This window comes from Camellia sinensis, chromosome 5 (genome assembly GCF_055761805.1).
Source record: "Camellia sinensis isolate YWXY chromosome 5, ASM5576180v1, whole genome shotgun sequence".
NCBI lineage: Eukaryota > Viridiplantae > Streptophyta > Magnoliopsida > Ericales > Theaceae > Camellia > Camellia sinensis.
Window position 1 is genome coordinate 15,381,887 of NC_138965.1, and position 25,121 is coordinate 15,407,007.

Consider the following 25,121-nt stretch of genomic DNA (forward strand, 5'->3'; position numbering starts at 1 on the left):
AATAAGCTCTGTGTATTATGGGGTAAGAATTGGGATACATGTCCATAGGTCTGGTCATGAGCTTTTATAGACTTTACTTTGGCACATTCCTAGTAGGATTCCAACTCTCTCTATGAGAGTTCTCTTAGGAATCACATACCCTACTCACTACCAACCAAGTGAGATGGTTTTGCACAATCCTAGTAGGACTCTACTCTTTTTAGCAAAGTCCTCCTATGAGTCATACTCCTACTTACTACCAACCAAGTAAGATGGTTTGCACAATCCCAGTAGGACTCTAACTCTCCTTAGCAGAGTCCTACTAGGAGTCTCATCACTGCAAGCCAAGTGAGATGGCTGAATCCTTTACCTCGGTTATACATTTCTGACCGAACTGCCTTATCTCGGTCCCCTGTCATTCGGACCGTGTGATCGAAAGCCGATCTATCGAATGCCACCCTGCCGAGCTATAAACAGCTCGGCCCTCGCCATTGATGTTACCTCGGTTTGCTACAGAACTTTCTGTACTTCGGCTGTCATCTTTACCTCGACTGACATTGCGGTCAACCAGGTTATTTCGGCTCGGTGATACTTTAAGCACTACTATTAGTCTTGACTCTGAGATGATGCCCTGCAGAACTATCCTTTAGCTCGGTTCTCCCCCCACTGATATCTCGGTTTTGTCTGTTTAGACCGAGTTAACTGCAGCAGTCTCTGACCGAACTAACAAGGACGAGGTCCAACTTGCGAAGCCCAAACATCTCGGCCCATAGTTCGGCCCAAATCCGTAATATGAGATGTCTTCTTGGCCTAAGACCGAGCTACACCAGTCCTTATCTCGGTCCATTGCGCGGCCCAACTTCCAAAGAAGATTTTCCTAACTCGGCCCAATTTGCTTACAAATTACCCTCTCAGTCACGAAACTTGAACTACTAGGAAATAGGTGCAAAAATGTAAATCAAGCTAACATCCAAGATTATATAAATAATTTTACATTTAACTGATATTTTCATCCTCAATGATTAGTGACAGTTATTTTTTTTTTCATATAATTTTTTCCACCAAGGATCCTCTAGAGTGTTTTTTTTCCTAAAGTTTCCTAAAGTGGTGTATTGTGTGGTTAAAATTTAATGTTAAAAAATTGATGTGACTTGTCATTAAATCTCAACCACACAATGCACCACTCTAAGAAACTTTAGGAAAAAAATACTCTAGAGGATCCTTGCTCAATTTTTTCAACAGTAGCTGCATTATTTGGACAATTTGTTTGTGCCCTTGAAAGAGAAGTAATCAACCAAATGATTCAGCTAAATTAACTATATCAATTAAATCAACTAAATTAACTAAATCAATTGAATATCATCAACTAAATCAACTATATCAAGTCCAATTTAATCAAACATTGTCCCTGAATAGCATCTTGTTTTACTGTAAATAGCCAACTCTTAACGACTGCTGGTGAGAATGTTTGGTATGCTTTTAATAATATTTCTAAAATTTAATTTGACAAAAATAAACATAAAAAAAAAAAAACAATTTAAATTTTTTTAAAATTGTTTTTGACTCAAAAAAGGGAAAATCATATCAAAATGTGAGTGTTTTTATTATTTTTCTTATTTTTACTAAACTAGTTTCTAGTTTTTTTTAATTAAAAAAAAAAATAGAATATATTTTGAAAATTCAATCAAAAAAAATTACTTCTTTAGATTACAAGTTTTATCTTTTGTGTTCTCGCTCTTCTTCTTTTTTAATCATAGTCCGGGACTACAAAAACCCCGACTCGACGCACATATAGTCCCCTATCTCACACATACTAGGTAATTGCCGAATTATGGCTATAATAAGGGGGGAAAAAACTATTTATCAAACAATTCATTTACAAATTGCAAATTTAAAGCAATTACATGATATAAACTTGCAAATAGCCCAAATAACAAAATTGAAAGAGATTAACTTTGACAGTCTCAGATTACAGCCTTCTAAAGTGATTAAAAAAAAAATTCAATGCCAAAAAGAATGAGCCACCAACATTTATGAAGAATTCAACAGAGAAATAAGGCTAATGAAGTAATCTTCACTGCAAGGGATTGTCAGACCTCCCATTGGATGATGAAATCCGAACTCTTCCTCGGCCCAATGTAACAAATCTTGGAACAAAGAATGGTTCAAATAAGATATCGGTATGACAAACCGTTTAACATAATTTTCTCCAACATAAACTGCAAGGTGACCTTTTGGAACATCAGAGGTAGCAGAAACTGTTCCATTCCTTGGTGAAAGAGTACGTTGGAGCGTCTTTTTAGCATGCGCTATGGAGATTGATCGGATACCCATCTTTGGAAAAAAAAAATATGACTGCCAAACAGACCTTTGAGTGTTGTTAAAATGGAAGGAAAGTAGTAATAATATGTTGTTAGTTGAAGAGGAAAACTTGGTTGAAATGGTGTGTGTAATGCTTGAGTATATATAGAGATTAGAGATAGAGACACTTCAATGTCTTAAAATGAAAAGAATAGTTGAGGAGAACTGTGACGAATACGGAAAGTTAACAGACATACCTAGTGAAAGAATTGGTAGAGGATCACATGGTTTTGCCTTATTTGTTTAGGACATAGTGTCCTACCACTTTGGGGGTACCAACAAAGGGAAAATGCAACTTGGGAAGCTTTTACATAGATCAGTTCTGCTATGAACACATAAATCAATCGCACAATTATAAAATAAACATAAAATGGACAAGATTTTACATGGTTTGCTAGTAGGGTCCACTTTTTAAAAAGTTTATATGTTCATATATTTTGTGTCTGATTCTGTGACCGGTTTCTCTGTTCGTAAACTTATACAGATGTGGATAATCACACACACCGTGCTTTAAACTACCATATAACACTAAAGTCTTTGATGCCCAATATGTTGTTTAGACCAAAGACCCTTCTCAATCAAGTTGGATTTTAAGATTCATATGCATTGTTTAGAGGAGCATTGAATTTAGACTTTGTGTTAGTCAGTGGCATTTTCTGTGCCAACTTACCAGCCAACTTTAGTAGGTCATTGTGGTGACACTAGGTCCCAACCACACTTTTCAAAATAAAGCCTTGGGCTCTCATGTTGATTAACTTATAGATCAATTCAATCTTGGATTAACTTCTTGATTTGGGCTCCTAAGTCTTGTCAGGGCTAATTAACCCAAAGACAAACGACAATTAATGAGATTATCCCGTTAGGGGGAGTCCTGTATCTCACTAGAAAGTTAGGGATTCGACTTTTTTCACCTATGTGTGGGTTTTTTCCCTTGTATCTGTTTGTGAATCTTTCTTGTGTGATTGTTGGATTTTGGGATTCGTTTTATGTTTGTCGTGTTTTTTATCCATCAATGTGAATCTTTCAGGTGATTCTCTTATGTGATTGTTAGATTTTAAGGTTGTTTTATGTTTTCTGTTTTCTTTTATCCATCTATGTCTTTCTTTTCAAAATAAAAACTTTGGCCTCTCATGTTAGATTAATTTTTCGATCAGTCTTGGATGAACTTCTTGACTCGGTCTCCTAAGATTTATAAGGGCTAACTATGGCAAAGACACTGTGATTAATTTTGGTCATGCTCAAACTTAGGACAAAAAGACATGCCAGGACATTCAAGGTTTGTTTATTAGAGGAGAAGATATTTATGTTCTAATTCTAATATGCATTTTGTAATCTAATTCTTCCACTTGACTCAGTCTTAGCTAGTAGTACTAGTACCATTGGTATGCAAGATTTTAAAGATTGGGTCTGCTGAAACATGTTGCAACACTTGCTTGTATAATAAAGACAAGATAATTTGGAAGGACATTTTGGATAAGGAAACCTTAAGATATAAAGGACCAGAAGGGCTCATTAGATTGTGTTTGGATTTTAGATTTTTGGAGGAATTTATGAAAAATACTATTGTTCCAGAATCTTCAATTACCACCAGAATGACATGGCAGTTTTGAAATGGTAGGCCCACAACTCATCATATCATTCTATATAAATTTTCTGTTTGTATATCATATTCATTACCCCAATGTTGAAAGACAAACCCTTGAAGACATTTATCATTTAAAACTAAGTGACCAATAAAAAAATGTTACATTGGTCATTTGGGAGCTCTTGCTGCATTCCAATTTCCACTTACCAAGCCACTATGCTGCCATTACATGATCCCTTTGTACTCAGACTTGGGCTTCCTACACTTCAACTTTTCATCTTTCCCTAAATTATCAAAATTAAAATAAAAATAAAAAAAAAATTTATACCTATATATTTTTTCTTTTTCTCTTTTTTAAATTTTCTTACCGGCATACCCATAAGTTACCCGTACCAGTATCCTTGCTTCACAGGTTACTGGCAATCATTTAAAATATTTGAATTGACCTTTATCCAATTCAAGCCTTACTGGTTGTGGTGTCCTAGCTTAATTGGGATTAAGAAGTTATCATCATAGACAACAACATATATCAGGCAGGTGTAGATGGGTCTACTGAACCAACCATCCTTCCCCAATTCAGGCCAAGCTCTCACATCATCACCGGTTCACACTTGCATATGTCAAGGAACATTGTCACGTGAGCAGCTCAACTGTGCAATCCCATGTCTGGTGTTGCCATAACACAGTCAACACCAGTTTCATTCATGTCTACTTGACCACAATTTCTCAACAAAATCTAGACAGCCACATATGGCTTGCGTAACGAATAATTTAGATGTATTTTGTAAATAAGTCCCTACTATTTAGTATTTGATCCATTTGGTTAGTCGGATATGTGTTCTGATAATCAACTGGACACTTAGATCAGACAATTTTAAGCAGGCCTAATTTGCTTCAGAGCCACAAACATCAAATGGTGTGTTTGTTGTAAGGCATATCCATGTGGTACCTAATGTCATACGGCCTTCAAGGGACCAGGCTGCACTAGTCTTTTCACCACACACTCCATTTGACAATGCTAGCCATATAGAATTTACTCTATATATATATTCTATTCCAAATTCATGATATTGCTGAGTACAAAGGCAAAACCATGTGATCCTTCATGTGCTAGTGTCCATCAGTAGATCCCATTCTAGTGTCCCTTCACCATCCATTGCAGATCCCAATAGGGCTTTCCACATAACTTTGATCTATATATAAGCACATCAGCAAGTCCAAAGACAACGCAATCTTCATATTCTTCACTGGCAATTGTGCTAGTCCTTCATTCCTTTTTCTTCTTGTTGAGGAATAAATATCCCCAATTCAAAGCAATGGCTATTCGTACGCCTCATAAAATTCATGCTAAACAAGTCCTTCGACGGTCTTTATCATTGAAAGCAAACCAAGCAGCTTCATCAGCAGTAGATGTTCCCAAGGGTCATTTTGCAGTTTATGTTGGAGAGAGTGAAAAGAAGCGATTTGTAATTCCGATATCATACTTGAGCCAGCCTTCATTCCTAGACTTGTTAAATCAAGCTGAGGAAGAATTTGGATTTGATCATCCAATGGGCGGTCTCACCATTCCCTGCGGAGAAGACATCTTCATTGTTCTCACTTCTCAATTGGGTCAATCATGACTCATGATACAGAAAAACTGGCTACCATATTGTAGCTAGACAAAACAATTTTGTAAAGCAGTAATTATAGTTTCTATGTACAAATATTCTTTCCTTTCCTTTCATCCATTGAGGAAGAGAAATGTCATTAGAATATTATGAATTGACATTAATGGAATTCTTTCACATTTAAAGGCAAAAGCTTCATTGCATTGATGTTTTTGTTTCTATAGATTCTTTAATGTTTGAATTTCCATTTTCTCAGTTTAATTCTATCAGCAACACAAAGTATATACAATTTAGTATCTAATGGTGAATTATGCTGTGTAAAACTGTCTTTTTGAGGATATCTGCATTTCTAATATATGAAAGAGTCCTCCTTAATAGAAACCCCTGCATTTTTGGCGGTGTTTTGTTGGCCTCAGAACTTGGTTCATGTGGAGGCTTACAGCCAAATCAAGATCCTCAACATTTGCTTGTATTATAAAGACATGATAATTTGCAAGGTCTTTTTGAATAATGAAAATCAAGGTCCTTAAAATGTAAAGGATCATAAAGGCTTTTTAGGTTGTGTTCAGTTCTTGAATTTGTGAAGGGCAACAAAAAAATGGAGGGGAAAAGTGAATGAACTAAAGCTAATTTTTTTCACTTTTCCATTCCTTTTTCGTTTCTCTCCACAAATCCAATATCCAAACATGGCATTAGTGTGTCTCTCAATGTTAAAACTTAAACCCTTGAAGACATTTTCCCTTTAAATCTGAGTAACCAATCAAAAATGTTAAATATGTCTTTAGGGAGCACTTGCTACATTCAAATTTCCACCTACCAAGCCACTATGCTGCCACTAAATGATACCTTTGCACTCAGACTTAAGGCTCCTACACTTTTTAACTTTTTATCCTTCCTCTAATTTTCACAAATAAAAATAAAAAATTAACATTGTACCTCTATCCTATTTTTTAGAAGTTTTACCTTTCTGGCATACTTATTGTGTACATGTACCAACATCCGTACCCATATCCTTGCTTCATAGGTTATTGCCAATCATTTAAAATATTTGAATTGACCTTTATCCAATTTAAGCCTTACTGGTTTTGATGTCCTGGCACAATTGGGATTAAGAGAACAATATCATAGACAACAGCATATATCAGGTTTGGTGTGGTGTTTCTACTCAACCTACCCTCCCTTCCCCAATTCAGGCCAAGCTAACTTCATCACCAGTTCTTATCACATATGTCAAGGAACACTGTCACATGGTCATCTCAACTGTGGAATCCCATATCTGGTGTTGCCATAACACAGTCAACACCAGTTGCATTCATGTTTACTTGACCACAATTTCTCAACAGAATTTGTAAGACAGCCACATATGGCTTGCGTAACGAACGTTATGTATTTGATCCAATCCATAATCCATTTGGTCAATTGGATATATGTTTCGATCATCGACATGACACTAGACAAATGATTCTAAGCAGGCCAAATTTGCTGCAGAGTCAAAAACCATCACATAATATTTTTGTAGGGAGGCATATCCATGTGGTACCCCTTGTCATATGGCCTTCAAGGGACCACTATGCAATAGTCTCTTCACCACACACTCCATTTGAGAATGCTAGCCATATAGAAGTTGCTCTATATATATTCTATTCCCACAATCTTGCTCTACACAAGTCTTAGAGATCAATTACTTGCTAAGATCACTCTTCCAATTTAAAAAAAAAAAAAAAAACTCAACCCAGAAATCATGTGTATCCGATTGCCAGGGGTTCCTCAAGCGAAACAAGTTATCAGAAGTGTTCTTTCTGCTCCAATGGCACGAGATGTACCCAAAGGCCACCTTGCCGTTTATGTTGGAGAAACCAAGAAGAAGCGGTATGTTGTTCCGATATCATATTTGAAGCATCCTTCATTCCAGAGTTTGCTGAGATGGGCTGAAGAAGAATTTGGGTATGATCATCCAATGGGTGGTCTTACAATCCCATGTAAAGAAGAGACATTCATTGACATCACTTGCAGGTTGAATTGAACATAAGCAAGGAGTGCAAAGATGACAAAATGCTAGCCCACAGCAGACATAGACTCTAACATCATTGACCCGGACTTTTTTTTTTTGGATTCACACCATTTTGAATTAGAATAGTAAGAAAGAGTGTTTCTTGTGAAATAAATGTAAACATGTTTGTAACACATGGACTTGTTAAGCTTCTTCAGTTAAATGAAAAAAACAAAGAAAAACAATACAAAAAACAAAAACTTATATGCTTCTACCACGTAACTGTGATCAATGTATATACATACATATATATTTTTTGTGAACTATAATTGTGATCGAGATTGTTCCTCCATTTTCAACATATACCACATTCCTTCAACAATACCCCTTTTGAAAAATTCAATTGAGGTGGGTTGCAATGACCACTACACTACCAATAGGTGATCATGCTATAAGTCAAGGTCATTCTTTGTCTCCAGCTAACATAACTCTGGATTCACTAGTTTTCGTGCTCAAGACGGACTTGCCGTCTCGGGGAGATAGAATCACGAAATGCACCTGAGCTTTGGCGATTTGGGGTTCTTGGGAGTGTACTTGTTTGTAATGGGGCGCATTCCACTGCTTAGAAAATGAATTTTTTTTGTGTCAACAAATCTTTGGGTTCTCACAGTTCAATGTTCTCAACTACCACTGTTCTATTCTGATGCTTAATACAAATATTTTTGGCATGCTTTATGAGAGAGAGAGAGAGAGAGAGAGAGAGAGAGAGAGAAGAGAAGAGAAGAGAAGAGAAGATTTAGATAAATTTCAAAGGGGTTCTCTGTAGGTTGTGACCCTGAAGTTGTAGGACACAATGTTTTCTACAAAATACTTGTTACAATTTATTAGTCTCTGTCACTCTAAATTCTTAACGAAGAGTCGAATGACAAAATCATGTGATCCTTCATGTTCTAATGTCCCCAACTATGCACCATCCAAATGCTTCTTTACCAATCATTCCACATTTCAAAGGACTAATTTCCACATACCCATTAGATTGGATCTGTGATTCTATATGTAAACATTTAAGTCTGTCTGTGACTGACTAAAAGTCTTCACGTACCCAATTCTCAAACCTTTTTTTATCTTTATTAGTTCTTCAACTGAGTTATATATATATATATATATATCATTTAGAACAATGGCCATGTTTGTTTAGGTGGACATGAGCTTGGGATTGGACTAATAGTCCAATAAAATTATTAATCTAATGTTTGGTTAAACAATTGAAGTACGGACTAATTATTTTAAACTTGACTATTAGTTAAGATAGGATACATAATCCAACGGATTCGTAGTCCTAAGACTATTAGTCATGGGAATGCTAATTCAGTCCGCCCAAACAAACATGGCCAATGGGTATTCGAATGCCTTGTATTGTTCATGCTAAAAAAAAATCTTTGACGGCCTTTTTGATAGCTAACCAAAAGCTTCAACAGATGTGAATGTCCCCAAGGGATTTTCACGGTGAAAATATGACATTTTGTATTCCAGTTTCATACTTGAACCAGCCTTCACTTCAAGCTTTGCTAAGGCAAGCTGAGGATGAATATGGATTTGATCATCCAATGGGTGGTCTTGGTACATTTTTATCTTCAATTTTTTTTTTTTTTTTTTTTTTTTTTTTTTAGAAAAAGGCTTGATATCATTTGGGTTCACTGGTCCTAAAAAAGTATACTTTTAGGACCAATGAATCATTTCACAGGTCACCAATCCACAGGAGAGTTGCTTATTTGTTGATTACAGCTTGAATAGGGGTCATAACAGACATGATTTCTCCCAACATGACAATTTTACCCTCTTCCCTCCAACCATACTCTTCTGTAAAATGCAAATGTTCAATCATCATATCAATTTATTGTGAAAGCTGATATTAACCTCCTAGAGAGGCTTCCCTAATGACAGCATCAAAATCCACAAGAAGTTCTTCAGCTTTCACAATAAATTGATATGATGATTGAACATTTGCATTTTAGAGAAGAGTATGATTGGAGGGAAGAGGGTAAAATTGTCATTTTGGGAGAAATCATGTCTGTTAGGCTTTAGCCCTATTTAGTTGTGGTAGGTCCTGGGGTATGCCCCTTGGAATCCTGTAACTTTTCTTGTTTTAATTTATGACTTATTCACCCAAAAGAAAAAAAAAAAAAAAAGTGTATATGCTTCTCTATAGTGATTGGTTCTCTACTTTGATTGCCTTCCAGTGGAATTGTTAGTCTTAATTCTCCAACAAATACCAAAAAGCACGGACACGGATGCAGACATGTAACACAGTGATTTCAAAAAAATGGAGACTCGGACATGGACACAGACATAGACACGGACACGGCACGGACACGGCAATAAAATATGTTGTCATATATTTTTATTTGCTATCTAGATTAATGTTCTTTCTACAAACAATCAATATTAACAAAAAACTAACTCTAATTCTGTATTTAAAATTTAAAAAAAAAAAAAAAACTTTTAAATTAACACTCACAGGTAATAACTTTTTTATGGATGATCTATTAAGTATTTAAATTTAAGAAAAAAAATAATAAACATTCAACATTTATCAAAAATATTGAATAAAATGGGAGAAAAGACAACTTGGCATGTCTCTAGTGTGTCCCCAAAGTGTCTCCCGTGTGTCCCCTGAAAATAAATTAATTAAATAAGGGACACACCATGTGGTGTGTCCCATACATGTCCCCAAAGTGTCTGTGTGCCCGAGATGGATACGGCACTTGTTTTGAAGTGTCGGTGCTTCATACAACCTATATATAATCTTTTGGTCAAAATTCCATAGTTTAACATATGCATTTTGCAAATTCAATATCAATCCCTCATCCATTGCCTAGCTTCTCTACACAAGCGTACTGCGAGAGTGTGTCCAACAAAAGAATTTCATCGAATCTCTATGAGTCATCATGGGTTAGGCAATGACTATTGATACAGTTCTTTAATTGCTAAAACAACTGTGACCTACATGATATTCCAAATCAGTGGAATGCTTGTATTTACCAAATTCAACACTACAGAATCCATACAAACAGAAATTATAATGCACTGAAGCTTTTTACTTTTAGTGTAAGAGAACTCCATTAATGTTCTGGTGAAATGTATTTATAATATTCTGATGGCATTTCTCTCTTCCTTTTCAATGGCTGAATTGTTTGTGTTAACAAGAAATGGAAAAGAAAGAAAATTTGTGCATAGAAATGGTGATTAATGCTTTGTTACAAAATTGTGTTAGCTAGCTACAACATGCTAGCCTGTTCTCTGTATTATGAATCATGATCGACCCAATTGAGAAGTGAGATCAATGAAGATGTCTTCTTTGCAGGGAATGGTGAGATCACCCATTGGATGATCAAATCCAAATTCTTCCTCCGCTTGGCTTAACAAGTCTTGGAATGAAGGGTTGTTCAAGTATGATATTGGAATTACAAATCACTTCTTTTCTCTCTCTCCAACATATACAGCAAAATGGCCCTTGGGAACATCTACAGCTGATGATGAAGCTGCTTCGTTTGCTTTCAATGATAAAGGCTGTCGAAGGACTAGTTTAGCATGAATTATGAGAGGCATGCGAATAGCCATTGCTTTCAATGGATATAAAGGAATTGAAGAACAAATGAAAGCTTTGACAGTGAAGAATGTGAAGCTTGTGTTGGTTGTATAGGCTCACTGGTATATGAGTATATATATACGGATCAAAAGTGGGTGGGAAATCTTATGAAATCTGGAATGAGTGGTGAAGGGACATTAGAATATTGGGGTCTACTGATAGACATTCGCACATGAAGGGGTCACATGGTTTTGCCAAACTACAAAGGCCCACCTGTTGAACTTCTTGTATTTGAGGAGTGTCAGCTCATTTATGGCATGTAGCAACTGACAAGTTACATCAAAGACTACTTGGTTCAACAAAAAATGTGGATCAGATCTCTTGAATGCATTGCAACAACCATAGAAAACCTGTCTGCAAGTTAAACTAACAAGAACTGAAACAGTTGTTGGCTCACATGACAATGCTGGTTAAGAAATATAGGTAAGAAGTTGGTGGTGTTAAGTCAAAACCAAGCTCAAGATTAGTTAACTTAGCTGCATGTTACAATGTCCCTTGACACAATCAAGCAAGAAGAGGCAAAGATCATAACTTGGACCAGGATTTGGAAGGATGATAGGTAGCATAGAAGCTCTAATCTAGTCAGTCATATGATGTTGTTCTATGACGCTAATATTTTTTTACATATATTACCCAAAATAAAAAATTAGTGAGCTATATATTGGGTAAAAGGTGAAATCTGAACTTCAGGAACCCTGTGCCTGCATATATAACATTTTCTTGGAACACAAAGAAATGGAATTATAATTTTTTTCTAACAAGTGATGCCTCAGAGATATTCAATGAAATACCCTTGTCCCCAAAATGAATTTGTATTATGCAGAGGTTAGGCCATGGAATAGGAATAAGGCTGATTAATTTAGGAAAATGTGTAATCTTAAACTATGGAATTTTTTTTGAGTTTGATTGTCAGTAAACCATGGTATATGCGCTTCCCATTCTGTTGTGAATTGGGTATGATTTCTGATGTGAAAAAGTACTACTGTGTCTGCATCTTGAGCGATTTCAGCAACGAAGGAGGGAATAGGAATTTCAAAGATTTGCTCGGGTTGTAGGGAGACAAGTCCATGAAGGTGCTTCTGCAGCTTTCATGATAGTAGTCTCATACGAGTATCCAAATTGTAACACAAGAAACTTTATTTGTCAGAGCCAAATTGGGGTCTAGATGATACCAGCATAAAACAATTTCACATGTTAGGTTGATTCCGTGCTTCCATTCAATCCAGCATCCTCAGTTTAGGCCCAAACTCTGATTATCACCATTTCTATCTATTCTTTAAGAAACATTGTCATAAGAACTGATAACTCATATGTTCTGCTTGCTACTGTTGACAGCAGATAGTGGAGCTGATAACTCATATCTTCAGGTGGTCCTGTGTTGTTTTTGTTCCTTATATGATTGGCCATATAAAAATTACAACAGAAACAACAACATAGAAACAATCAAAATCATTTAATTTACCAGCTAGGCTATGTTACCCGTAGTGGTAGGGTTTGATGTTTTCCAACTAACATACATACAGATGGAGTTGATCTTTCGCTCTAAATACATATATGGATGAGTACGAAGGCAAACCCATGTGCTCCTTCATGTTCTAGTGTCTCCCAGTAGACCCCACTCTACTGTTCTTCACCACTTATTCCAGATGTCAATAGGATTTCCCACATAACTATGATCTATATATAAGCATATCAGCAAGTCTAAAGCAAACACACAAGCTTCACATTTTTCACCAGCAAAGCTTTCACTTGTTGTGCAAGTCCTCCATTCATTTTTCTTCTTGTTGAGGAAGATATACCCAATTCAAAACAATGGCTATTCGTATGCCTCATATAATTCATGCTAAACAAGTCCTTCGACGGTCTTTATCACCGAAAGCAAACCATGCAGCCTCAGCAGCAGTTGATGTTCCCAAGGGTCATTTTGCAGTTTATGTTGGAGAGAGCGAAAAGAAGAGATTTGTAATTCCGATATCATACTTAAACCAACCTTCATTCCAAGACTTGTTAAGTCAAGCTGAGGAAGAATTTGGATTTGATCATCCAATGGGTGGTCTCACCATTCCCTGCAGAGAAGACGTCTTCATCAATCTCACTTCTCGATTGGGTAGATCATGATTCATGATAGAACAAGTGCTAAGATATGTTAGCAAACACAATTTGTAAAGCAGTAATTATGATTTCTATGTACAAATTTTCTTTCTTTTCCTTTCATCCATTGAGGACAAGAGAAAATGTCATCGGAATGTTACGAAGACATTAATGGAATTCTCTCACATTTAAATGCAAAAGCTTCATTTCATTGATATTTTTGTTTCTATAGATTTTGTGATGTTTGCATGCTCATTTTCTCAGTTTAATTCTATCAGCAACAAAGAGTATACCTGATTTGGTATCAAATGACTAATGGTGAATTATGTGAGGAGATGCTTGCCACTCTGATGTCCAGAGATTCCTGATGTGCAAAACTGCACCTTTTTGAACAACAAAAATCAAGATTCTGAATATGTAAAGGATCATATTAGAGACTATCAACGCAATCAGCAGTTTGACTGGAAGATCTCACCCAAATTTGCAATTCAATTCTGGAGATTTCTTTCCTTTCTTGTAGCTTAAATCTTGCTTCTGTTATGTTTAATTTTGGGATTGTTTGCTCCAATTTTGGGATTCCCTAGCTGTATAGAAAAGTCCATCTTCATTGTACCAGAATATCTATACATACAGATTAATGCAAAGTTCTCTCAATATGAAGAGAGAAAGCCGTTAAACAATTCTATGTTATCTTCCATATTTTTTCTAGGGTTGTTTTCACCTATTTTCGTAAATTTCCTATCGACAAGTGGACCAATTGAGTGATGACTGACACGTGGCAATGTCAGAGTGAAAGTCTTCCATTGATTAGAGTGACAGGTGGCATGAAGAAGGTGATCCTGTGCATGAAGTGGTAGAAATAATCTTGGAGCAGTTACCAACCAGTTTGTGGCTTAGTGGGTTGGTTTGTAGGAGATGATGCTTGTAACTAGGGCCTTATTCTCTGTCGATGAGGTTCTTAGAGTGATGAGGGGCATGTGGCAGCATGGTGAAGAGTTGGTTCGACAAGAAAAGTTGAAGGTTTGGTGAGGTTTAAAGGCTTGGAATTAAGGAGGTAGTTACAGTAGCAAGTTTGAAGGAGTCATGTGATCATGGGCCAAAGAAAGAGAAAGAAGATATAAAAGCCAAGAATTTGTTAGGATTAAGGCACACCAGAAATCAAACACACACAGAAAGGAGACACATAATATTTACGTGGTTCGGCAATTGCCTACGTCCACGGGGAGAGATTTTTCTATAGAATCACACCTCACTCTCTCTATAGCACTCTCACTCAGGGATACATACACTCTGTGTTTTCTTCTCTTCCTCGCAGCCTCTATTTATACATAAAAAAGAGGGAACAAAGTTGTAACAACCCACATTCATGTCATAGTCATGTTCATGTTCATTTACATAACTTTGTCTTGTTAAGTTTGCATTCATGAATCTTGTCTTGCTTTGCTTAAGTGTTGCTTGCATGCTTTGTTCCTTCCTTGCTATCTCAAGCCTAGGTCATGTTAAGCCTAGGTCATGTTACGCCTAGATCATTCCAAGCCCGAGGTCATCTTCAGTCTAGAATTATCTTGGAACCACTTTGTTTGACCTCCACCTTCGCCCTGACATATTGGCCGAGATGTCATTATCCAGGCCGAGGTGTTCATCACCAAGGCCGAGATGTGTATTATCTAGGCCAAGATGTTACCTTTGCACCTAGGTGATCTTGTCCTGGAGTGGTATGACCTAGACCGAGGTGCGGCACATCTAGGCCAAGGTGTGGCACAGCTTAGTCAAGTGTTGTCCTTCCTAGCCGAGGTCATTGTCACCTTAGTTGCCGAAGCTTTGTCCTTAGCCGATGTTATCACTTGCCGGAGTGCCTTACCAGGTAGCTTGTTAGATACACTTTGTCTTACACACGTCTTGTTAATCTATCACCTTTTTGAGGAGAACCAACCCGCCGTTGCCACGTGTCCGAGCTGAGTGTTAAGTCAGCCGACAAAGGGAGAAACCTATCATTTGTTATATCCTTGTTTTTGAAGAGGAGAGAGAAGCTCTAGGAGAGGAAGAGGAGTTCTTGAGGGAGAGTGGATTTCCAAGCTTGATCCCTAGAGATCGAACCGTTAGATCCGTGTTCTAAGGTTAGATTCTTGATCTACCCATGTTGTTCTTTATGTTCATGTTATTGCATTGCATGATTGAATATGATTTGTAAGCCATGCATTGCTTTGAAGTTCGGTTTTAGAAAGAGAAAATAGTATTCATGTGTTCTTCAAGAAAAGTCACGATTTGATCCGAAAGTTTGTATCAAGATGCATGTTTTCGTGTTTGTTTTCATATGATCTTCAAGTATGGGTACCGAGGTCCATGTTTTCGAACTCATAACATGAAATCCCAGATTTTTGTAATAAAGAAGTTATGATTTTAGCATTCATGTTCTTCATGTTCTTCATGCTCATGTTCTTCATGGGTGGAAACCCAGATCTCCAGACCTCACTTCCCTAAGTGTAGTCGCCGAGATCACTCTTACCTAGACCTCACACTTAGGCCAAGCATCGTATCTCACCTTGGCCTACCTTGCATGATCACTTACACCTTTAGTTTGTCTTGTGCGCACCTCGGCATGCAGCCGCACGCCGAAGCCTAGGTAACCACACCTCGGCCAGGAGGTGTGGGACCTCGGCAAAGACCTGGTTGGTACCCAACATGTCTTCCTAACATGTAAAACAGTGTTTCGACTTCCAGCATGTTTTCCTGAGATCATTTGCATGTATGTAAGACTTGTTTTGAGAAGTACATTCAGTAGACTTTGCCATGTGTTTGTAGGACTTGGACCTTTGCCTTGATCCCGACGTCCCAAGAACTATGTGAGTGGTATTTTTAATAAAGCTATGTTATATGTTTTGATAAAAGATTTGCTTTGCTTTGTTTTGAAAGTATTTGTTAAGCATGAATGATTACCCCTACTTTTACGTATCAAGTAAGTTTTGTTTTGGGTGACATTCTTGGAAAGTCCTTAGTGTCAGGGGACTATAATGCAACTACACATCTTGTTTTGAAAGTCCTTAGTGCCAGGGGACTATAATGTGCCAGGGGACTATAATGCAACTGCACATCTTGTTTTGAAAGTCCTTAGTGCCAGGGGACTATAATGCAACTGCACATCTTGTTTTGAAAGTCCTTAGTGCCAGGGAACTATAATGCAACTGCACTCTAGCTTGAGAGATCTCTGCGATCGACGGTCTGGGATACGGATGGCCCCACCGACGGTCTGGGATACGGGTGGATTTGTCTAATCGATTCCGGGTCGATTATTCCCTTGTTTTGTCTTGTTTTGCCACCGACGGTCTATTAACGGGTGGGTTTGTTTTGTTAGGAATGTCATCACCTCATGTATTATGTAGATGTTATTAAACATCCCAAGAAGATTTGAAAGGCCAAGATTTGATTGATGAACTTGATTCATCCCATGTTTTGAACAAGCTATGATATATGTATTGTTTTGACAAGGACCTCAGGAATCATTCATTTAAACCTTTATTATTTATACCATTCACTGAGTATCCAAGCTCACCCTCCCTATGTATATATGTAGGTAGCAAGCAAGAAGTCGGCTACGCCAAGATGTGTGTTTTGCATGTATGTTATGTCGGCAGTGAGGATGTCGGCAATCTTGAAGATGATGCTTCTTAGTTGTATTTCATGTAATTTGTATATGTCGGCTTGAGAAGCCTTTTAGTCAAGATGTAAAATGTAATTTATTTTGCTTATATTCAAGTTGTAAAGCTATGCAAGGATGTATGCCATTTCATTTGATCTACGCACTGCTCTTATGGACCACTTATATTATAAATTATTGCTTCCGCACTTGTTAGCCCCATATGTAATACTCAGATTGTGTGTGAATTTTTGAAAGTTAGCCTTCGATAATCTCGGATTACTGGCCATCACGGCACCATTCTACTAGGGGCGGAATGGGGTCGTGACAAAAGTCAAGTGAAGGGAGTTATTAGGTTGGCTTCACCTGCCATCTCCCTCCTACTTCTGGACTTGGAGAGCCAACCCTCATAAACACCTCCATGTGATGGGCTGGAGCTAACAATTCTCCCCCTCCACGCCCAACTGACTTCTTAATTGAAGTTCATCCCGGTCAGATTCTTGCAAACTTCCAGTTTGTCTCTGGTGACAACCTTGGTCATCATGTCAGAAGGATTCTTGTCCATGTAAATCTTCACCAGCTTCATCAGCTTCTTTTCCATCACTTCTCGTATCCAATGATACCAGACATCAATGTGCTTTATACGTGAATGGTACATGAAATTCTTGCTCAAATCAATTGCACTCTGACTATCACAATGTATCTTGTACTCTTCTTGTTGTAAACCCAATTCTTGAAAAAACCGTTTTAACCACAACATTTCCTTTCCAGCATCTACGGCAACAATGTACTCTGCTTCTATTGTAGATAAAGCAACACACTTTTGTAGTTTGGACTTCCATGAAATAGCTCTTCCTGCAAAGGTGAACATAAATCTTGATGTAGAATTTCTACCATCAAGATCACTTGTCATATCGGCATCTGTAAAACCCTCCAAAATTGGTTCAGCTTCCCCGTAACATAAGCACATCTTTGAAGTTCCCTTTAAGTACCGAAGAATCCATTTGACCACCTCTCAATGCTCATTTCGTGGATTGGCAAGGAATCTGCTCACAGCGCCAACTGCGTGAGTTATATCTGACCTGGTACACATCATAGCATACATCAAACTTCCTACTGCAGAAGAATAAGGGATTGCCTCAATTTCTTTCCTTTCAGAGTTGGTCGTGGGACACGAACGCTATGTCACTTTGAAATGGTTGGCCAGTGGTGTGCTGACTAGCTTGGCATCTTTCATGTTGAACCTTTCAATCACCCGTTCAACATATTTCTCTTGTGACAGCCATATCTTCTTGGCTTTCCTATCACGAACAATCTTCATGCCCAAAATCTGCTATGCTAGGCCTAAATTCTTCATGTCAAAATACTACGACAAGTCCTTTTTTAACTTGTTGATCATAATAATATCATATCTGATGGTCAGCATATCATCAACATATAACAATAGGATGATGAAGTTTCTATCCGAAAACCTTCGAAAACATACACACCGGTCTACTACCACTCTTGTGTACTCGTGATCCACCATGAATGAATCAAACTTCTTGTACCATTGTCTCGGCGCCTACTTTAGGCCATAGAGACTCTTCTTTAGTTTGCAGACTAGATTATGTTTCCCTTTAACTTCAAATCCTTCTGGTTTCTCCATGTAGATTTCTTTCTCCAAATCACCATAGAGAAAGGCAGTCTTGACATCCATCTATTCTACCTCCAGATTCAAGTGAGCTACTAATCCCAGTGCTACTCAAATGGAAGTCATCTTCACAACTGGGGAGAAGATCTCATCAAAATCAATTTCCTTCTTCTGCCTAAAACCTTTGACCACCAAGCGAGCTTTATGCTGCAATAGTTGACCAGTGCCATCTTTCTTCAATTTATACACCCATTTGTTCTTCAAGGCTCTCCTGCCTCTTGGAAGTAGAATAAGCTCATAAGTGTGGTTCTTCTACAAAGAACTCATCTCCTCCTCCATGGCTTGCATCCAATAGTCTTTCTCTATATGACACTTTGCTTCTGAAAAACTCTTAGGCTCCCCTTCATCAGTAATCAGAATATACTAAGAAGTGGGATATTTGGTTGATGGCACAGCAGCTCTTCCAGATCTCCGCAACTGAGGCCCAGTTGCCTTTGGTTAAAGGGTTTACTTCTCCTGCTCAACACCCTCTTCATTCGGGTCTTCATCTCTTTTCTCCTGATCCTCTATTTCTGGCATAGGATCTTGCAACTCTGGCACTTCTTGTTGCACATCATCACATCTAGCATTTGTGATGGCTAGGGAGATGGTAACAAGTCTGGAGTGATGACATCTCTAGACTTTGCAAACTTCTCAAAATCTGCTACTGTCTGGTCTTCTTGGAACACAACATCTCTGCTCCTGAACATCTTCATGTTCACTGGGTCCCACAACTAGTACCCAAATACTGCATTTGAATAGCCCACAAATATGCATGGAGTGGACTTGTCATCAAGCTTTTGTCTATTTTCCTTAGAGATGTGTGCGAACGCCTTACACCCAAAGACTCTCAAGTGAGAATATGATACATTTCTTTTGGACCAGACTTCCTCAGGTATCACAAAATTCAACAGGACTGAAGGCGACCTATTGATAAGATAACAGGCTGTTCGGGCAACTTCAGCCCAGAATGACTTTGGCAACTTTGTCATTCTGAGCATGCATCTGACTCTTTCAACAATAGTGCGATTCATCCTCTCTGCCACACCATTGTGTTGTAGGGTAATGGGAACTGTTGTCTCATGACAGATACCTTTGTTGGCACAATATGCTTCAAAGGCATTGGAAGTGTACTTGCCACCATTGTTTGTGCGAAGACACTTCAACTTCTTCCCGGTCTCTCTTTCCACCATTGCATGGAACTCCTGAAAGTGCTAGAATATCTCATCTTTCATCTTCAGAAAATACACCCATAATTTCCTTGATGCATCATCAATGAAAGTCATAAAATACTTGCGGCCGCCAAGTGACTCCACTTCAATTGGGCCACAAACATCTGAGTATACCATATTGAGCACTTCTATTTTCCTTTTGCTCATTGAACTAAATGATACTCAATGCTGCTTGCCATAAAGGCAATGATCACATGGCTTTAAGGCACTCCCTTTGGATAATGGTATCCTGGATTACTTTGCCAACCGATGCAATCCCTTCTCATTCATGTGAGCCAATCTTCTGTGCTATTAGTCTAGTGACTCATGGTCTTCTGCTGCATTAAGACTTCCCAGATAGATCTTCGTTTGAGTCTTGTACAGTGTTGAAGACATCTCTCCTCTGGCGATTGTCAAAGTTCCTCATGTCAGCGTCTAACGGCTATTCCCGAATGTACTTGTATAGCCTATTGGTCCAGGGCGCTTCCGGAGATAAGATTGAGGCGCAAATCTGGAACATGCCTCACATCTTTGAGAATCAATTTGTATCCAACATTAGTCTAAATACTAATGTCTCCAATACCTACAATCTTCAAATAGCTTGAATTTTCCATACGAACAGTGCCAAAATCTCCAACGTTGTATGAGCTGAAAAGTTCTTTATGAGAAGTGATGTGATAGGATGCAACTGTGTCTATCACTCACTCTGTACAGCTGTGGTCAGCTACGTGAAGGCAATCCTCCTCTTCACCAACTGCCAGAAGTATTTCATTAGTTGTTGTGGCTATCGTGTTCTCATCTCCCTTTGACTTGTTGCTTTGGCCTTTATCTTTCCGGCTTAGGCAGTTCCTCTTTATGTGACCCTCCTGGCCACAATGAAAGCAAGTGAAACTAGAGTTACCTTGACTTTTACTATTTCTAGATTTACTCATGTTGTTTTATCTGCCTCTACTCTTGCTTCTTCCTCTGCCTCTGCCTCTGCCTCTTCCTCTACCTCTATCTCTGCCTCTATCTTTTGTGACAAAAGCATGAGACTGATTTCCTCCCATGTCTTTCCTCCTTATCTCTTCATTGTACATGGCGTCTGTGACCATGCTCATAGTCAGCTTCCCCTCTGGTGCAGAGTTACCGAGAGAAACCACCAATGTCTCCCAGCTGTCCTGTAAAGAACTGAGCAGTAGAACGGCTTGCATTTCATCATCCAAGGGCATCTTGACGGTTGCAAGTTGATTCACCAGATTCTTGAATTCACTAGTGTGCTTGGCGATAGACACACCATTCTTCAACTTCAGATTTACAAGCCTTCTCATCACCAAGGCTTTGTTTCAGGCGGTCTTTGACTGGTACATTCCTTCTAACATTGTCCAAAGGACATATGCATCTGTCTCCTAGGCGACATGGTGGAACACACTATGGTTTATCCATTGCATAATACAACCGACAGTCTTCTGGTTCGTCTTTATCCAGTCTTTATCCTTCACTTCTTCCGGTTTAACCCTTTTTAGAGCAATAGGGTCAAACAGGTCTTTATAATATAGGATGTCTTCCATCTGCGACTTCCGGATTGTATAATTGGAAAGATTCAACTTGATCATGGATCTTGAAGTTGATGTGGATTCCTCCATCATCTTCTTACTTTTTATAGAAACTCTGATTAAAAAATCTGACCGTACGGATCTCTCTGGAATACTCCAAATAGTTGGAAACCACTATTGGATCACCAAAATTGTACTTCAAATGGCTCAGATCCAACCAAAATAAGTTCGATGATTCAGATCTGTGGATGTACCTTAGCCGCATAGCACTGGATAGCCCTCTGCCTTTGGGCCGAGTCAGGTTAAACCGGGTGGTTGACGTCAATTGGTGTGATGACATGGCTGACACGTGGAGCTAACATGTCTGACACGTGGCAATGACGTGGCGGCACATGTTGATGACGTGTCTGACATGTGTCGATGATGTGGCGACGCGTGTCGCTGATTGAGCAGACACGTGGTGTTGACTTAGCCGTTGACGTGTTACTAACGTGGCGTTGACGCGCAGTGCACTCTCTTTTTTCCTTCCGCTGCGCGTTAGACACATGCCTTAGATTGAGATGACGCGACAGAACTATAAATGGCGCGTGGGGCGCATACCTGAGAGTGGTTTTCACGCGCTTTTTTCAATGGGTACGTGAGGACACGTGGAGCTTCGTCTTAGTCTCTGTTTTGCAGTTTTGGACTCCTCTCGTCCAGAGCTTCCTTTCTGTACGCTCAAAAGTGAATTTCGAGTAACTTGATTTATGGGCAATTCTGAAAAGCACACCCTGTTTTTTCGAAAATCGAGCAACAAGGCTCTGATACCACTAATTAGGATTAAGGCACACCAGAAATCAAACACATACACAGAAATGAGACATAGAATATTTACGTGGTTCAGCAATTGCCTACGTTCGTAGGGAGAGATTTTTCTATAGAATTTCCCGGAGGGAGTTTACAACACTCACACCTCACTCTCTCTATAGCACTCTCACTCACAGATACGTACGCTTAGTGTTTTCTTCTTTGTCTGTGTTTTTTTCTCTTCCTCTCAGCCTTTATTTATATAAAAAGGAGAGGGAACAAAGTCAAGTGAAGGCAGTTATTGGGTTGGCTTCACCTGCCATCTCCATCCTACTTCTTGATTTAGAGAGTCAGCCCTTATAAACACCTCCATGTGATGGGCTGGAGCTAACAGAATTTGCAGAGAGAAAGGAATCAATCATCAACACTCAACATGAGTTCAATTAGGAGTACATTACTTTAACATATCATAAGAGTAGTTTATTCTCTCTAGGGGTAGTTTTAATTTAGTGTTTCTATGACGGTTTTCTGGTTCTTGTAATCAGTAAACTTTTTATGGTTCTTTTGTGTTTTTGTTTTTTGTTCTTGTTCACGTCTTTGTAACAAGTAACAATTTTTGGCAAAGAATACCAATTTTTAGTTTGTTTCTCTCTATCGATTACCTCCAAAGAAGTCCTTGAATCTGTCAAGGCATAGGACACCAACCATAGTTGCTTGATCTATTTGTTGTTTGTAAAATTTTGGTTTCTCTGTCGAATCTTCTCTATCGATTTGACCCAAACAAGATTTTTGCTAACAATTTTTGGCATGCACAGTGGGACCTATCTAATTTGGAGTTATGGCGATGAAGAAGCAAACTAATGCTTGTGGAATTGTGCCTTCAAATGGTATGTCTATGTCTTATGCACCCATGGATGCAAACTGCCAATGGAGTGGCAGTATTCCCACGAGTATAAATTACCAAAGGAACGTCTCATCTTTCATGTCTAAAGATTGCCAATATTATGGCAATGATTCTAACACCTATTGCTAACATAATGGCATGATAAATGATCTGATTTGGCGTTGTAAGGATAAAATTTATTGGCGCGATAATGAAAGTTTGGCCATGAGAAGAGATATTAATACTTTTTATTGCCAAAGATTTCAAATAATTTCATTATCTCCATATTATTTGATGCAAAGAAATTTAAATTATTTTGATGAAAAAATTCATCAACTTGAAGGCCAAATTTACTTAATTAGTGAAGAAATTCAATAATGGGAGCATAATTTAGAAGGCTTAATATAAAATATGAGATATTGATAGCGTTTTATAGAAAGTGCTATAAAAAATTATTAGTTCATAACATTTCTTTTTCCATAGCAACACTATCGTATATTACAAAATTCGGAAAGATATTACTACATAAGGGCATTCCTAGCCTTCCTAAACCCACGCCTTATTACTCTTTTCCATATTACTCTTTTTTTTTTTTACTTTGCTTTGTTTAGGGACTGCAGTACACATTTATGATTTTTATTTTTTTAATTTATAATTAAAAATTATATTTTAATAAAATAGAGAAAAAATATATAGAGTTTATTGATAGAATAGAGAAAAAATAGGGAGTTTGCTAGGAAAAGTAGATGAAAAAGTGATTCCTAAAATAAGGAATAAATTTTTTAATAATATTTTAGGGTAAAATATAAGTAAACTGGTAAGGATGCTGTAATAGGTGCGCTATAAGAGAGTTTTAAAATAAAATAAAATAAAAAGGGAAAAAAAAAGAGGAAGTTTTATAGAGAGTTTTTCTATTTTGAAATGTCATATAAAATCAAAAATACACTATAAATAAGGAAAATTTATCCATTTTAAAATGTCATATCAAATCAAAAATATACTATGAACAAGTAAAATTCATCCATTTTGGTATGTTATATCAAATAAGTTCTAAGAGTTTTCTTATGAACTAATTAGTCATTTTTGCTTTGGAAAGTTATATTTATTTGATTAGGCACTATTTGAGTTTAAGTGAATGTCTTTTCGTAATTTATTTTTCTAATTTTTTGATTTATTTGTGGAATGAAAATGAAATGCGAGGCGTAGAAGATTATTTTTGAAGGAATTAGTGGCTGAAGTCTTGGTTGTCACTACAATAAAAAATATATTTTATAACATTTTTTTAAAAAAATGCTATAAAATAGGAGATATTAATAGCGTTTTATAGAAAATGCTATAAAATTATTAGTTCATAAAATTTCTTTTTCCATAGCATTATATTGCTCCTTTAATAACAATTTAAGAACACTACCGTATATTACAAAATTCGAAAAGATATTACTATATAAGAGCATTCCTAGCTTCCTAAACCCACGCCTTATTACTCTTTTTCATATTACTCTTTTTTTTCCCTTTTTTTTTTTAACGTTGCTTTGTTTAGGGACTGTAGTGCACATTTATAATTTTTATTTTTTTAATTTATAATTAAAAATCATATTTTAATAAAATAGAGAAAAAAATAGAGTTTATTAATATAATAAAGAAAAAATAGGGAGATTGTTAGGAAAAGTAAATGAAAAAGTGATTCCTAAAATAAGGAATGAATTTTTTAATGATATTTTAGAGTAAAATATAAGTAAACTGGAAAGGATGCTCTAATAGGTGCGCTATAAGAGAGTTTTTTTTTTTTAAAAAGGGGAAGCTTTATAGGGAGTTTATTTATTTTGAAATGTCATATAAAATCGAAAATACATTATAAATAAGGAAAATTTATCCATTTTAAAATGTCATATCAAATCAGAAATATACCATGAACAAGTAAAATTTATCCATTTTGGTATGTTATATCAAATAAGTTCTAAGAGTTTTCTTATGAACTAATTAGTCATTTTTGTTTTGAAAAGTTATATTTATTTGATTAGGCACTGTTTGAGTTTAAGTGAATGTACGTTTGTAATTTATTTTTCTAATTTTCTGATTTATTTGTAGAATGAAAATGGAAATGTGAGGCGTACAAGATTCTTTTTGAAGGAATT

General features: G+C 37.2%; 3 protein-coding genes across 3 annotated transcripts; all 3 read left to right on the plus strand.

The window, feature by feature from the left end:
• The first annotated feature begins 5,241 nt into the window (after positions 1 to 5,241).
• LOC114264377 (auxin-induced protein 15A-like) lies at positions 5,242 to 5,547 on the plus strand. Its single transcript, XM_028204974.2, has one exon. The coding sequence runs from the start codon at positions 5,242 to 5,244 to the stop codon at positions 5,545 to 5,547; it is 306 nt and encodes a 101-aa protein (XP_028060775.2).
• Positions 5,548 to 7,276: 1,729 nt separating this feature from the next.
• On the plus strand, positions 7,277 to 7,558 carry LOC114264379 (auxin-responsive protein SAUR21-like). The gene has a single exon (XM_082871564.1). It carries the CDS (start codon positions 7,277 to 7,279, stop codon positions 7,556 to 7,558), a length of 282 nt encoding a protein of 93 aa, XP_082727690.1.
• A 5,428-nt stretch (positions 7,559 to 12,986) lies between these two features.
• On the plus strand, positions 12,987 to 13,292 carry LOC114295622 (auxin-responsive protein SAUR21-like). Its single transcript, XM_028239897.2, has one exon. It carries the CDS (start codon positions 12,987 to 12,989, stop codon positions 13,290 to 13,292), a length of 306 nt encoding a protein of 101 aa, XP_028095698.2.
• The last annotated feature ends 11,829 nt before the right edge of the window (positions 13,293 to 25,121 follow it).

Excerpts from the sequence above, each read along its gene's own strand:
- LOC114264377 (XM_028204974.2), top strand. The coding sequence starts at position 5,242 with ATGGCTATTCGTACGCCTCATAAAATTCATGCTAAACAAGTCCTTCGA.
- LOC114264379 (XM_082871564.1), top strand. The coding sequence starts at position 7,277 with ATGTGTATCCGATTGCCAGGGGTTCCTCAAGCGAAACAAGTTATCAGA.
- LOC114295622 (XM_028239897.2), top strand. The coding sequence starts at position 12,987 with ATGGCTATTCGTATGCCTCATATAATTCATGCTAAACAAGTCCTTCGA.